The sequence below is a fragment of the Vicia villosa genome, unplaced genomic scaffold (genome assembly GCF_029867415.1).
Source record: "Vicia villosa cultivar HV-30 ecotype Madison, WI unplaced genomic scaffold, Vvil1.0 ctg.003445F_1_1, whole genome shotgun sequence".
Classification (NCBI taxonomy): Eukaryota; Viridiplantae; Streptophyta; class Magnoliopsida; order Fabales; family Fabaceae; genus Vicia; species Vicia villosa.
The window spans coordinates 192,577-209,678 of record NW_026706207.1 but is presented as its reverse complement, the minus strand read 5'-3'; the positions used below and the strand labels follow the sequence as shown (position 1 = coordinate 209,678).

The following is a 17,102-nucleotide window of genomic DNA, read 5'->3' as shown; positions in this document are numbered from 1 at the left end:
AATAGTGCCCCTGACCAATCATAGTTTAGAGATGGTTTCGGCCACGTTTGAGTAACAGCCCCTGATTACTCAATACTTTGAGACATTCTTCGAACCTTGAGTGATTGCCCCATTTTTGGATTTTGTAAAAGATATGCCCCTGAGTATTATTGCTTCGAGACTCGCCCCAAGTCGATTGGATCTTAGGGTGGATGCCCCTAGTTAATAGGATCTTTGTATACCCTTGTGATCATTGGGATTTTGCCCCTGGTGTGGAGAACCCCCTGGACGTGGTTCCCCCATTCAAGAGTCTTTATTAGAAATGATAGCCTCCATGTTAACTGCATTCTTACTCAACGGAGTATTCAACTGCTTCTCTGCTCCTTAGGGTAATCCACTTTGAGATATGTTTGCCCCGAACTTATTCTTGGGGAAGATGCACCTTTTTATCAGAGATTCATTATGGAATCTTCTTGGATGTCATGCACTAGTTCATATGCCAAGGGTGTTTATTATGAGAATGATAATTCTAATGCAAAGTTTATGTTTGTCTTGAAACTTAAAATTTTTTTGAAATGATGTCGTAACATTGATTTTTTTATTTTTATGAAAGGTGGTATGATGCCAACTCAAAAGTTTCAGCAAGCCTCGCAGGAGTCAGATTACCGTACTCTCGTTTAGTATGCTTTCGAATAAACCCTACTTCAATTAGGACTTTTGAAGGTTGTAACGTGGCCGGGTTCACGGTTTTAGAAAAAAGATTTAAGGCTCAAAAATATTTGATGCCCACCCACTCTCCGTGATGTTCTCCAATCCTAAGTTCAATTAACTCGACCTGAGTGTTCATCCCTCTAAAGGAATTTTAGCATGGTTGAGGAATCAATGAGGATCTTCGGGTATGGCAGTCGCTCACCTTTTCTTCCTTGATTTTATAGTCACACGACTTTGTCCTCACCTGGAAATTTTATCATTATTTTTTTTGCCTTTCACTTTTTCTTCTTTTTTTTTTTACAAGTCGCGTGACTTTGCATTGTCTTTGATTTACTGGAAGTGATTGCGACTACCTCATTCCATGATTGATGGAGAATTACCATTGTGGCATTGTCATCTTTTGACCTCTTGAAGAATAAAGGATAAACAATGTGGTTTTGACATTCCTCAACCTTTTGACAGATAACCATTGTGGTATCTTTAGATGCATACCCTTAATGAGTTTTGAACACTCGGTCAGATGAACTGAACACTACCCTGCCCCTGGGTTAAAAATGAAGGTTTTTTTCTGAATAGAAATGAAACTTCTACTTCAAGGCTCAAAGGGGTTAACGAGGGTCTATCTCCCTTATATCTCCAGTGTTTGGGGATTTGAAACAATGCCTGTACATCATTAGCAAGGTTTTATTCGAAAGCGCACCGTTTGAAATTCTTGGTATTACGCTCATCATCCTCCCTCCAGAGTTACTTGCTCTTTTTTTTTTTATTTACAAGAGTTGAGTACAACAAGAAAATAAAAGCGAATGGATTGTTTCAAGACAAAAATATTCAATGTATTATGATTATTATTCAAAAACAAACTAGTTTGGCATACGAGAAAGTGCTTAACGAAACAAGAAAATTACAAATGAGAATGCAGAATGAAACTCAAATTGCCAACATTAAAGAGACTTGACTCCGTCTGGATCTATTGCTTTAGAAGGTACATCTTGCAATCTCGACCTCTGCTCAGGCGTGGGAAATTCAATTTATGCGCAGACCGTTTGGCGTGAAGCAGATTGCCTTGGAATCAATGAGGTTTTGAACTGTGCCTTTGAATACGTTGCAACCTTCAATCAAATGTCCAGGTGCCCCTGAATGGAACTCACAGTAGGCGTTGGGATCATATCCTTCAGGATAAGGAAAAGGAGGAGGCCCAAGTTGTTTTAATTCCACTAAAGAATTTTGGAGTAAATGAGAGAGCAACTGACTATGAGGCATTGGAATTGGTTCATATACCTTTCTTGGCCTTCTTTGATTCTGCCCACCCTGTGGTCGGTGATTTTGTCTATATCTCTGTTGTTGTTGCGGAGCATACTTAACTGATTGATTATATAGAACAGGCTCTTGTTGCACAAATTGAACTGGTGGTTGGCTAATAGTCGCAGCACAAATTTGTGGGGCATCCTGATCAGGAGTAATTTCTGTCATTTGATAGCAAGGGATCTGAACTGGAGAATAAGCATGATCTCTCTCTTCAACTTCGGAAATTGTACTTGTTTCTTCATCATCTTGTTCTGGGAATTCAAAATTAGTAGCAGCGTTCTGAATCTTGCCAGTCATAAGACCGTGCTCAATTCTTTCTCCTATGACAACCAAAGTTGAGAATTCAGAAGCGGCACATCCAACCATCCGATTCAGATAGGGGTCTTGTAAAGTGTCCATGAACATGTCTACAAGTTCTCGTTCCAAAAGGGGAGGTTGAACTCTAGCAGCTAGCTCCCTCCATCTTTGTGCGTACTCTCTAAAGGATTCGTCAACCTTCTGAGTCAAACCCTGAAGATGAATTCTGGTAGGAACCATATCACTGTTATGTTTGTAATGCTTGAAAAAGGCTTTGGCTAGATCTTTCCAAGTTCGGATGTTGGTCCTTTCAAGTTGGGTATACCATTCAAGAGATGCCCCACTAAGACTATCCTGAAATAAGTGCATTAGAAGTTTATCATTTTCTGCATAAGGAGCCATCTTGTTGCAAAATGCCTTGATGTGTGTTATTGGGCAAGTGGTACCCTTGTACTTCTCAAAGTTGGGGACTTTGAACTTAGGAGGAATCTTGATATCAGGCACCAGGCATAAACTAGCAGCATCCAATCCAAGGCAATCACGATCCTCAAACGCTTTCAATCTCTTATCCAAAAGACGGAGCTTACCCTCATCTTCATCCATTGGAAACTTAAAAGTATCATATGACGAAACAGAAAGATTTTCACGGTGTGGAGCCTCGTTGACGGGAACTTGCATAGTGTTTCTAACATTCTGATTCAAAGGGGCCTCTTGGGTAGGTTTGACGACTTTTTGATGAACGCCGCTTGGATCAACAATAAAATCCGGCCTCTGAACAGGCTTTCTTAAATCTCCTTGTCCACGGGTAACGATTTGGATAGCTTCCAAAAATTGACCCATAGTAGTCCCTATCTGAGCCCTAATCTCTGCCATGTCTGTCTGAATTTGTTCCATGATTAACCTAAAATGTCGGGAAATCAATTTTGCAGTCTCTGATTCCAAATACAAGTAAAGATGCGAATGAGCTCCTTGTAGAAATGCATGTCATGTATGAATGATAAACTCCTATGATGCAATGGTATACGAATATATTTTATTTTATATATTTTTTTTTCATGCAATGCAATGTGGCATAGAGTGGGGGTTATTATAAGGATGCCCCACATATTTTAAGAGATAAACACATGGAAACCCCTTAAGGGCTATGGATAATGATAGATAGATGGAAATCCTTACAGGAAAGGGACTATGACACAATATAGGAAATCCCTACGGGCTAGGGAATGCGTGGGAGCGGGCACATGATGACCGTTCAAGACAGTCATCAGGTCTCATGGCCATCGAGAGGCCAATTGACGTGCAGATGTCCTTTGTGGGAAGGACGTGGTTGTAAAAATACAAAGATGTAAAAGGAAAATCCATACGGGCTAGGGAGTGCGTAGGAGTAAGCATGGGGTGACCGTTCGAGACAGTCACTAGATCGCATGGCCATCGAGAGGCCAATTGACGTGCGTTAACGAAGATGTCCTTCGTGGGAAGGACGCGTAGTTGTAAAAATACAAGGATATAAGAATAAAATCCCTACAGGCTAGGGAGGGCATAGATGGTGATGTCTTTCGTGGGAAAGACGTGGTCTTAGAAATCACAGTCCCTACGGGCTAGGGACTACGTAGGGATACCTGCAAAATTGAAATGCATAGATATTTGCAAACATATAATGAGCACAACAGCACAAAAGTCCTAGGTTCATAGGTCCGACGTAGCGGCTCTTGGGAGCCAACCTTTTAATAGGGGGTTCTAGAAGGTCTCATGGGGTCGTTCGTAGCCTCCGAGACTTTTTGTCTCTTCGGATTTTAGAACAACTCATTTTATCCATGAGGTTCGAATTTTTGGGGTAGGTTCTCGGAGAGATCAGCCAAGTATCCAGTCCTGCCCTCAACAAGGTCAAGCCTCGTTTTGGACATTTCCGAATACTCAACCCACTCCGAGTGGAATTATCAATGAGACTCGTAGGAGATTCATACTCCCCTATTGGTCTCAAAGTTAACTCCCACACTTAGGGTTTAACACAACATAAAAAAACACCAGCAAATATAATAGAAATAAATATTCACTTAAATAAATATTTAATTAAATTGCAGTAATGAAATTGAAAAGGAAAAGGAAAATAAATAAATAAATAAAATTTAAATATTTGAAACTAACCTTGAATCCGGCCGCTTGCAATTTAAAAAATACAACACGCAGCAAATATTTAAATAAACAGATTTTTTTTTATAAACAGGTATTTATTCAATTGATGTAAAAGATGAAATTATAAATAAATAAATAAAGTAAAAACTTTAAATATTTAAATATAAATAAACCCTAATTTTTGGCAAATTAGCCAAACCCTAAAAAAGTTTGCCAAAAACCTAAACCCTGCCAAAGCCTATAGGAGCATAGTATTCACCATTATAGTTATCCCCAGCAGAGTCGCCAGCTGTAGCAACCTGCCTAAAAATTATAACTTAGAGAGTCGCCACCTATTCTGAAGGGCGAATAGGAAACCCTACGCAGTATAGAGATCGGGGTAAGATACTATATTCGGGTTAAGGGAAGGTGTTAGGCACCCAAAACCCTTTCCTAAAGGTTAACATTGCAAAGATGAAGGTTTGTGGCAAAAGATAAAGAAAGATGACAGACAGTAAATAGAGTTAAAGGCTAATTATTTGAACATGATTAGAGTTTGGAAGAGGGGGACTCGCCTTGTTGCCAAGTGCCTACGTACCTCCTTATGGAGGATCAGAGTCTACGTAGTTCGGGCCCAGGGTTGTACGCCTTAGAATTGAATTTGATTTGTTATGGTTGGAAACTGTTTTAAAGGCTTTTTGAATGGCCTATCGCAGTTTTGAAATGCGAAGTTCGAAGGTATTTTGAATTACCTGATTGAAAAGGATGAAAATCTGTAGTGTCGTGGTTTAGTGTGTTTTAAGATTTGGGCGTACAATCCTGATTTGAAATGGCACCGTTAGATGCGGTGACCAATAGATTTGGTCAGTATAGCTAATGGATTAAGGGGCATTGCTGGTTACTCAGATCGATAGATTGATCGTCGCGGGCAGCAAATTAAAATGTATTTTAATTTTATGTATTTTTTATCTCTCGTCTAATACGACTAATAGATTTAGTCGGGTCGAGGAGAGAATTAAATTAGAGTTATTTGGATTATTAATAAACATATTAATTAAATCATTGTTATTAAATAAATTAAATTGATTCAAATTATTTCTAGCCTAATGCGACTAATAGGTATAGTCGGTTCGGGAAGAAAATTATATTGAATTATCCGAAAAAAACATTTAAACAAATATTAAAATTATCAAATAGAAATTAATTATTTTTTATTAATTAAATATTTTTATATATGGACAAAAAAGGAATATAAGTATTTTTGAACTTTTAAAAGGGTTAAAACATTTTTGTGTTACGTATATTTTATTGTTTTTTTTTTTGTTTTAATAATAATCATAATAAAAAGAAAATTAAAAGACATTTGACTCATTGAAATTTGTTTAAATAAAAAAAAATAAAACAACAATTGAAAAAATAGAGAAAGGGAGAAACGTGGGTGTGCTTCTCATATCTCAAAAGAAAATTTTAAACATCAACCAATGAATGGTTTACACATGGCATTAGAAAAACAAAAAGAGATATACAAAATTAAATAGAAAAAAATGAATAAACATTGATATAAATTTGGGTAGAAACCAACAGCCCCTTCTCACGATACCCTAACCCTCTCTCACTCTTTTTGCTTTCAGATCGCTAAAACTCTTTTAAGACCTCCACCCTCTCCATTGATTCCAACCACACAAAAAAATTATTCCGCAGAGCAATTCAAACTATTGATAAATCAATTAATCCAACACAAGTTAAAAGGAGAAAAAGCGGTGGTTACCGGATTTGCTTCGAAATCGTGCGGAGTGCGGATTTGCTTCAAGGCGGCGGCGTTGCAGGGAGGTCCGATAGGGAGGTGGCCGCACGGTCGTTTAGTGCGGTGCTGCATTCATCGCGGTTCGACGATTTGTGCGATTGTTTCCGGCATGGGTATTTGCGATCTCCGTACGGCTTCGAGGCGGAGGTGACAGATCTGTTCTTCTTTGCTTTCTGATCTCCCCTGTGATTACTGTATGAATGTGTACGTGTGTGGAGAAATTTTGTACCGCGTGGGGATTGGCCTTTGTGGTGTGTGTGAGAAGTCCTCTCCCTGTTTCTGTTTTCTCCTTTTAGTTTTATAGTTAGGGTTTAGCTAGAGATTCAATTAGGAAACATTAGATTTAAGATCTGTTGTGTACTCTGAATTCCCCCTTTTGATTGTAACATCCGTTTCATATCAATAAAAAAAATTTTGATTTTTATTTATGTCAAGATTTGATTGAATTCTGATTCTGTTAATTTTAGATTTGATTTTGTTTAAGATTTGATTCCCTTTTTGCGTTTTGATTCACTGGGCTTGGGTTTTTCTTTTTTTTGGTTTTCTGTTGTTGATGGTGGTGGGGCGGCGCTGCTCCAATGGGAGAAGATGAACATAATTTTTTCTTTGTAACTCTAGTTGACTTGGTCAACCTCTCGAAAGAACAATTTTCTTCCTCTTTTTTACCTTTTTTTTTTACAAATAAATGATAACAATGACATGGTAAGAAAAAAAATTAATTACCAACTAATAATTAAAATTAGGTTCAATTAACCATCAAGTTAGATTAATAAAATTTTAAATAAATACTAACTTGTTGAAAAATTAATATTCATAGAAAACTTTAATAAATCTAAATGGGCCTAATGTTGAACCCAAATTTTCTATTCCTCAAAAGACACCCCCTTATCTTTCTCCCTTTTTTTTAAGAAGCAATTTAGGCATGGGCCAAGTATCAATTGGATTTAGAAAGACTTTTCTATTTACACCCTTATTTCATTTTAAACCAATTTATAAGGGAATTTTATAAGAGATCGAGTTTAATAATAGGTATATTAAACCCTATGGCTCTTAATTTTTAACCCCCTTAATAAATCATCAAAATGTGAAATATATCGGGTAAATTTTGGGGTATGACAGAACGTTAGAAGCTACAAAAGGCAAAGTCCGTAAAAGCAGAGAAAAGCATGGCTCGAGGTAGTTGACAAAACAGTGAAAACATTAAATGCAAAGTTGTCCAGTCACGCAACGCATTAAATGCATTCCAACGGTCATCTTCTCAAACGCATATATATATAATGAAGTTCTGATCAGAAGCAATATACAACTCTTGCAAGAATACTAAAACGCTGCTGAAATCAATACTCACGAACTTCATCTTCAACCTCCCATTCTTTGTAATATTTAGTGAGAGTGTTAAGCTTAGAACTTAAGAGAAATATCACAGTTGTGATTATAGCTTTCTAAGAAGAAAATTCATACTCTTGTAATCATTTATTTTACATTGATTTGTAAAAGGTTCCTAGAGTGATCAGTGAGATCAGTAGACTCTAGAAGACTTAGAAGTTTCTAAGTGTTGATTTCCTAGAGTGATCAAGGTGTGATCAGTATACTCTAGAAGACTTAGAGTGTTTCTAAGTGGATAACCATTGTAATCAAGATTGATTAGTGGATTAAATCATCAGTTGAGGTAAATCACTCTAAGGGGTTGGACTGGAGTAGTTTCGTTAACAACGAACCAGGATAAAAATATTGTGTTCATTGTTTTTATCTTAAGAGTTTTTAAAGTTACACTTATTCAAACCCCCCTTTCTAATTGTTTTTCTATCCTTCACTTCCATGGTCGGTCGTGCCTTGTTGTCGTTGAACAGGGCCCGACGGCTGTTAGGCCTAAACGGTCGTTAGGTCTAACGGTGATACTGTTTTAGCTTTTTGGCGTTCCATGGTCGAGAAAGTTGTTCCTCGTGTAGGTAATCGAGGTAATAGGCCTCGTTGTCTGTTTTTGCTCGGACGCAGTAAGGACCTTCCCGATTCGCGGAAAGTTTGCTCCCGCGCGAGTTTTTTGATTTCTTCGCAGGACTAGATTATCGACTTGGAATTTGCGTTTTATCTTTGGTGTCATGGCGCAAATTTATTTGTTGTTTTAATGTATCCTCGCAGAGAGCTTCCCCTGACCAGATCTCTTTGACTAGGTCGAGTTTCTCTCTTAGGGCATCGTTGTTCATCTCCTCATTGAGAGGAGATCCGGTTCGCCTAGATGGTCCCCTGATTTCCATGGGGATTACCGCCTCAGTTTCGTAGGCCAGTCAAAAGGGAGTTTCCTCGGTGGTGGAATAGGGTGTCATTCTGTAGGCTCAAATCACGTTATATAGCTCTTTGACCCACCTCTTTTTGGCCTCTCCTAGTATTTGTTTAAATCCTCGCAGGATCACTTTGTTCGCGGCCTTGGCATGGATGTTCTTTTGTGGGTGTTTGACGGAGTGAAGCGCTGCTTGATGCCTAGCTTGATGATGAAGTCCTGAAAATTTCTGTTACTGAATTGCATCCAGTTGTCTGTTACAACTGCTTGTGGTACGCCGAACCGGACAAGTACATTTCGCTTGTAGAAACATAGTATGTTGTGCGCCTTGATTTTGGTGAGAGCTTCGGCCTTTATCCAATTTGTGAAGTAGTCTACGAGGATGATCAGGTACTTGTTCTGGTACGATCCTACGGTGAACGGTCTGAGGATATCCATTCCCCACCAGGCAAAGGGCCACGGCGACGACAAAGTTTTGAGCTCGTTAGGTGGTGCCAAGTGAATATGTGCATGGCATTGGCACTTGTCGCATTTCTTGACGTGCTCTTTTGCATCGTGTTGCATGGTGGGCCAGTAGTATCCTGCTCGTAGGGATTTCCGTACTAGGCATCTTCCCCTTAGGTGTTGAGCGTTAATTCCTTCATGGATTTCCTGTAGGATGTAGGGTAAGTTAGCCTCCTCGACGCACTTCAAGAGTGGTATGGAGAATCCTTGTCTGTAGAGTTTATGTTTGATCAAGACGTAGGAGTAGGCTCTGCGCTTAGTCACATTGGTTTCTTTTGGGTCGGAAGGCAATTGGCCTTTGGCGGGGTAGTTATATACTAGGGTCATCCATCAGTCGTTGTCCCCAATGGCGTTCGTGTCGAGTAGTGCCGTGGATTTTTCGATGCTTAAGTAAGAGAGAGTCTCTTGGATGACAGATTTGTTTATGCCCTATTTCCCTATGCTTGTCAGCTTCGACAAAATGTCGGCTCGGGTGTTGGTTCAGGAGGAACATGCTCAACCTCGGCGTGACCGAACTTCTTCATTTTTTCTTTGACTAGAGTCAAGTACTCGATGAGGTTTTTGTTTTTTGCTTGATTTTCTCCTCGTACATGAGAGGTGACGAGCTGAGAGTCGGTGGAGATTTTTACCTCTTGTGCACCCAGATCCTCGGCCAGAAGTAGCCCTACAAGGTAGGATTCGTCTTTGGCCTCGTTGTTTGATGTTGAGAAGGATAGAGTGAGGGAAACTTCTATTATGATGCATTCTCCGTGAAGGGTATGAAAACACTTAGAAAGGGGGGTTTGAATAATTGGTTTCTTTTTCGTTCACAACAGCATACAAAACGCGGGTATTTTTATCCTGGTTCGTTTGCAACTCAAACTACTCCAGTCCACTCGCCAAGGTGAGTTCGCCTCTCTCAATCGAGGACTTAATCCACTATAATCAAAACTGATTACAAACGCACAACCAACTATCGTGACTAACAATACAATGCACAATCAACTGTTGTGACTAACAACCTTGCACAAACCAACTGCTTGTGACTAACTACCTTTGCACAAACCAACTGCTTGTGACTAACTACCTTTGCATAAATCAACTGCTTGTGACTAACTACCTCTAAGACTAAACTAGTCCTAGCCCTCTTGAGAAATCTGACCCAACTGGTCTCTCAAGGAACGATTATAAGTTAACAATAGTATTTTCAAATTGCTTCTAAAAAGCTTTAATCACAATCATGATATTTCACTAAGTTTTTAGTACAATAGATATGAACTCAGAATAGTAAAGATAATGTTCTTCAGCGTAAGAGTTCTTCGTTTGTATATGAGCAAGTGTTCTTTCCTCTTTGTATGTAAGCTTTATATGTTCTTCATTTTTCTTTTGTATATCAGCTAACACACCTACTTTTTAGAGATTCCTCTCTCTCTCTCTCTCTCTCTATATATATATATATATATATATATATATATATATATATATATAGCTACAAGAATTTTTACGTTATCTTGATCTTAGGAGAGAGCATTAAATGCTTGCGTGTTTGCTTTTTGTTTTTGTTTCTCCAACGAGCTGCATGTGCATTGCTTCTTCAAACAACCTTGGAAATTGCTCCATTTGAGTGTTTCAGCCGTCTTTTAATCATTTTGTTTTTAACAGTATCTTATCTTTGTTCAGAACTTTGCATCTATTCATAACTTCTGATCTAACTTCTAATAGAGTTTGTTTTCAGTAATTGGTGCATTCAGAAGTTACTTCATTAGAGCTTCAGCGACTTTTCTTTTCAGCGTTTGTTCATGTTCTGATGGCACTTGTATTAGAGCATCTTCTGAAATGAGAAACATATAATTAGAGTACCACATTTACTTATACAAAATTTATTTACTTGTTATCATCAAAACACTAAGATATGATTAGAACCAAACTATGTTCTAACAATCTCCCCATTTTTGACGATGACAAAACATTTACGTTCTGATCAGAAATTTTGTATATAAGAGAGTCAATCTCCCCTTGAGATGTATAATCTCCCCCTGAAATAAATACTTAGAGAGAAATGTAAAAGATAACTTCCCTGAGTATTTTACTCTTTAGCGTATCTCTTCAGAAGATTTTCTTGTATTTCTTTTCAGAGCACTTCTTTAGAAGATCTGTATGATTCTTTTTTGGAACATTATCTTCATATGATTTTCCTGCAGCTTTAAGAAAAAGAAAAGAGTGGTACAACAATTCTTTGTACATTTGTCAGTAACTGTGTTTTGAGATTTTATTTTTAATTGTTAAATCATATCAAGTCAAAATTTCACTACTATTTCTCCTCCTTTTTGGCATAATCAAAAAGTAAAAAAAATAACATTCATAGATAAAGCAAGAAGATATTCATAGATGAGATAAGTGCAACAAGAAAATGCCAAACAAGTAGACAAACAACAAGAATTCAACAGCAACAGAAATGAAAACAACAAAAAACACACAAGAAAATGTCATAAGAACTAAACACGAGAAACTAGGGTTGACGAGGGACAAGTTGTAACACCCTTCTAAACCCCGCGGCAATTAAATAAATATTTCAGAGTAACATGAAACAAGGGTGCCACAATTCAATTTAAAAATAAACATCATATGTCATTGTCATGCATTCACTGAGGAAATTCATCATAATTCATAATAACTCATGTTAACACAGCGGAAAAATCAATCATACAGATAAGCTCAACATATTTGAAACTATATCCCTCAAAACTCAAAATAAAACAAATAGAGTCATAAAACCATAAACTGAAAACTCACGTTCCCTAGTGTTACAATATCAGAGCATGACACCTGACGCTAAACTAAACACACTGACTTATGAGCTAATCCTCACCAAGTCGAAAGTCGTTATCCTCAATCTGAAAATGCCAACATGTAAGGGTGAGTCTCATCACAATTAACAAATATTATTGCATCATAAATAATAACGCATCATAGTTATATTATTCACCCAATTGTATTATATTCAGACAATTCAACAACACACAATCAACACATCATTAAACTATAACATTGAAACACATTTAACCATGTTATGAAAAGCATGCATATGGTACCAACATCATCAATGGGAATAACTCACCGACGGATCCAACATCATCAAGATACGGCCCTGCCAGCACAAATTCCACACAATGGGAATTATGCTCTTCACTGATCCACAACAATCATATGGATACAGCCCTCAACAAATGATTATGAATGAATGCAAACATATATATAACATACTTGTACCATCATCAAATATATGAGCAACATCATCTCATACTCAAACCATCATCCCCATCATCATCAAAGCATATTTATATATATTAACATCATTCAAATACAATCATATCATTAACCAACACAAAGGTTATTTCATAAGGTTCATCATACTCGAAACGACACTCAAAACAGGCCAACGGTTCAAAAGTTACGCATCATCAGAACTTTCAAAAAAAATCACAAAGTGGAAAAATTCTGCACACACGCTGGTCATACGCGTACCATACACGTATCAGCAGAGGCTGATTTCCACACGAAAATACACCATACGCGTATGACATCACCATACGCGTATTCCCTCCTCTCATACGCGTATCATACGCGAACCAGCAGAAGCTGTGTTTTGGACGGGACAAGGCAGTGTATCATACGTGTATGGCCCTTGAGAATGTCCCTCATATGCGTATCATACGTAAACCACCAGAAGCTCTTCCAAAAACCTGCAATCGCACCAGTCCGTTTTCTACTCGTTTTCCACCATTACAGTCTGCGATTTTGGGTCTAAAACAGAACTTCTGCACACTTTAACATATAGGATTCATCTAACTTCAGCAATCTATTATCCTATATCAATTTTACACATTAAAGACCTAATTTCTACTCAATTAGTTAGGGATTTATATTCACAGATTCAGTTTCATGGATGAACACAACAACATATCAACAAACACCATATTCATACCATAACATCAATTCACACACAATTATCCACAGAATTCAACATAGATAACATAAATTATATGATCTATTCAAGAATTATCCCAAATCCCAATCTAACCATATAATCAATTGACCTAAACAATACCCCTAATCAACATTATCATCTATAATACGATAAGAGATGCTAATCGGAGAGTTCCCCCCTTACCTTAGCCAAAGATTCTTGATTTGGTCTCTTCCTCTTCTATTCCTCTTTCACGTTCTTTGAGTTCCCCACTTCACAGCTCTTTTTCACGTTCTATCACTTCTTTTCCAATTCCCTTATTATTTTATGAAAAATAACATTTTAATTAGTAAAGGGCTTTACTAACATAACACCCCCTCCTCTTTACTAATATCACACGTGGCCCATTGCCATAAACCATTCTTTTCCAATTTAATTTTCACAAAACCATAATAATTTTAATTATTAATTTAAATTCCAATTAAATTAAAAATTAAAATATACGGGTGTTACACAAGTGACATCAGAAGGTTTTTGATTTCATTCGTGGCTTCTTCTTGCTTAGCCATCCAGGACTTAATTTCCATGTTTGTCTCATCTTGCTTGTCTAGTCGTTCTTTGACATTTGCATTCTCTTTCTTTAGTTCATTCAGCGTGTCAAGCACCAGAGAATTTGAAGTAGAAGTTGAAGCGACATCAGAAGCTCCAATCATCAGAGGAGCAGTTACCATTATGGACACCAAGGAGTCAACATCTACCATCAAGGTATGTATTTTTCTAGGAGGAGCAACCTTGGGCACATAGGCAGGAAGGGGCTTCAATAAAACAAGAGAACAAGAATTTTCCGTATCCATAGGGTCAGAAGGTGAGTACCAAGGAGCATCACTGATCTGCAGAGGTGGCCTTAAAGCCAAGATATCATTTACTACAGTTAAGACTGGATTCAGACACTCTGAAAACTTCTCAGTAGCATGAGTACGGCACACGTCTTTGAGTTTGAGAGATTTCAGAGTTGAATCTCCGTCTGAATGCATCCCAAAGAGCTTTTGAGGTAATTGGACTTGCACTGTTTGCATAATCAGTCTGCATCTTTTGAATCCAATCCTGCATCTTTGTTTCAAAATTCTGAAATAATGTTTGAACATCTGATGTGATAGGGTTTGGAATTATTGTGGGAACATCAAATACATTTATGTCAGAATGTTGGATTGGTTGAGGTTCAGAGGTGGACATTGATGAGTCATGTGGTGAGGGGGAGATGCAAATTTGCAAGCATCGGTGGCAAGGCAATACGACAGGCTATTTCTCCTACTCTTTTAGAAATTTGAAACGGGCCAATAAAATGCGGCGTCAACTTCTTTGACTTCAACGCTCGACCAATACCCGTCATAAGAGTAACTCTCATAAACACATGGTATCCCTCCTGACACTCAAGTGTCTTCCTTCTCTTGTCATGATAACTCTTCTGACGACTCTGTGAAGCTTTCATTTTCTCCTGAATCATCTTAATCTTTTTCGTAGTCTGTTGCACAATTTCTGGACCAATCACAGCACAATTTCTGGACCTATAATGTTTTAGTCCATATCTCTCAAATGAAGCATTTTTAGACTTGGCATGTGAGAGACAAAGTTGTAGAGAATCAAATTTCCTTCAAGATGAGCTTTGGATGGAAAATTTCTGATGTTCCATGTAGGAGTTATGGCTGGTCAAAGTTCATTTGACTTTCTCCTATGAAAACCCTAATTTAGAACTTTTTGAATTGTTGATTTTTGATCTTTCCTTGATGAACCATGATCAATACTTGATAAAATGGTGAATGATACCTCAATATTAGGATCTTGACGAAAAAGCAGGAGTTTTGACTTTACTTTGCCCACAGTTGACTTTTAGGTCAACCCAGTCGACTGTTGACTTTCTGAACAAATGAGTGGCCAATCTTTTGAATTGAGACTTGATACTTGTTATAGAGATAGTGTGAGATATATTGAGCCATATGAGATGCCTTGGATCCATTGATTCACTGATTTTCCTTTGAGCAGACCAAACCCTAGTTTCAGAGCCTTGCATAGGAGAGTGTGTCCTGGAGCTTTATGTACTGATTTGGCTTTGTATAAGAGAACTAGTATGGGCAAATTTTGGGGTATGACAGCTGCCCCTGTTCAATTTTCTTATATCTGAAGATGTAGACTGGCATGTGCGCCTGTCGGAATCTGAAGGTAGAAGAGGATTGAACACTAGAATACCAAGAAATTTGCCCTTGCTGATGATGAAGGGACTTTGGGAGATGGGCTTGAAGATGCCATCCAGGGGTTTAGAACAGATGCATGATTGAGATGGGCTTAAAGATGCCAACAAGCTTGATAGAATTGAGAACCAGAATACGTCGTTCGTGGGACCGTCTCCGGAGGATAGATTGAGTCATGCGTTAGACTGAATTTAGTTCGCATCAACATGTGATGTTTGGAAAACCGTGCGTTAGGCTGGAGGATATGTCGTACGTTAGATCTGATCCGAATTGCATCCGTAGATGTCTGGAAGACCGTACGTCAGGTCGAAGAATAAGTCGTGCGTTAGACTACTCTGATTTGCATCCTTAGATGTCTGGAAAACCGTGCGTTAGGTTGAAGAATAAGTCGTGCGTTAGACTAATCTCATTTGCATCCTCAGATGTCTGGAAAACCGTGCGTTAGGTCGAGGAATGAGTCGTGCGTCAGACTAATCCAAATTGCATCCGTAGATGTCTGGAATGCCGTACGTTAGGCTGAAATTTTTTGTATTGAGGAATATTTGTTGGAGATGGGCTTAAAGATGCCATCCAGATGTCGAGACTGAAGTGTTTGATAAGTAGTTGTTTGAATGTTGATCGTATAGTAGATGAATTAGATTTTTGGAGAGTAGGTCGTGTCAGCACCGTTCGTAGTAACTGAATTAGACTTTGGAAGATGATCGTGTCTACACCGTTCGTGATGATAGAATTAGATCTTTGAAGGTCGATCGTGTCAGCACCGTTCGTAGTAACTGAATTAGATCTTTTTGTCGTGTCAGTACCGTTCGTAATAACTGAATTAGACTTAGGAAATAGTTGATCGTGTCCACATCGTTCGTGATGATGGAATTAGATCTCTTGTCGTGTCAGCACCGTTCGTAGTAACTGAATTAGATCTTGGAGAGATAATCGTGTCTACATCGTTCGTGATGATAGAATTAGATTCTCTTGTCGTGTCAGCACTGTTCGTAGTAACTGAATTAGACTGGGAAGGTCAGTGATCGTATCTACACTGTTCGTGATGATAGAATTAGATCTCTGAGAGTTGACCGTGTCAGTACCGTTCGTAGTAACTAAATTAGATCTTTGAAAATGATCGTGTCATTACCGTTCGTGGTAAATGAATTAGATCTTGGAAAGTTGGAGGTTTCATTCATTTGTCTGCACCTGTATCCTGTAATAGGTATAGTTAGTCTTTATGCAATGTCATGATGCATGTATTATGTAACGAGTCCCTCAAAATAAATGAGAAACTTTGTATGTTATGGATGAGTTCATTACGAGGTAATGTATGCAATGTATGAATATGTTTATGACATATGATATGTGAATATGATTTATGTTGTCTTGATTGAGAAAATAAATCTATTTGTCTTTGATGTCTGATCTTATTTGAAGATGCTCAGCTGGGAATTTATGATTCTTGCTTGGGGATGATCAGTAACTTGATGGACCTTGATTGGGGACAAAAGTATTAGTAACCCATGTTGGAGAAGAGGTAGTGTTGAAGATGTAAACTCTGTTGGGGAGCCATGTCTTTGTCGGGACGGGAGCATTTGAAGGTATCTTCTTAATGATTGCTCTGTGGGGATATGATCTTGTGGACCCGGGTCTGTGGGGAGACATGGGTGTCTTGAAAGTTGCCCCCAGTATTATAGTACTTGCCATTCCTAGATTTGATTGATTAGGCCACACCACTGCGTATTGATCAAGATGTCTGACTGGACTTGCATAAATTTGCCCCTTCTAGAAAGAACTTTAGAAGGGTTCGCCTCGCGAGGACTTTATGAGGTGTGTACTATGGGCGACATGCCCCTAGTACTTAGTATAATGCCCCTGATTGTTGATGCTTCTGAGAGATTTTTGAAGTTTGACCTGATTGCCCCCCAGATTGATTGG

General features: G+C 38.2%; 1 protein-coding gene across 1 annotated transcript; it reads right to left on the bottom strand.

The window, feature by feature from the left end:
• Positions 1 to 1,713: 1,713 nt before the first annotated feature.
• Positions 1,714 to 3,186, bottom strand: LOC131641006 (uncharacterized). Its single transcript, XM_058911343.1, has 2 exons — positions 2,797 to 3,186; positions 1,714 to 2,646 (listed from the first exon to the last, which is right to left on the bottom strand). Exons 1-2 carry the CDS (start codon positions 3,184 to 3,186, stop codon positions 1,714 to 1,716), a joined length of 1,323 nt encoding a protein of 440 aa, XP_058767326.1.
• Between the last annotated feature and the right edge of the window lie 13,916 nt (positions 3,187 to 17,102).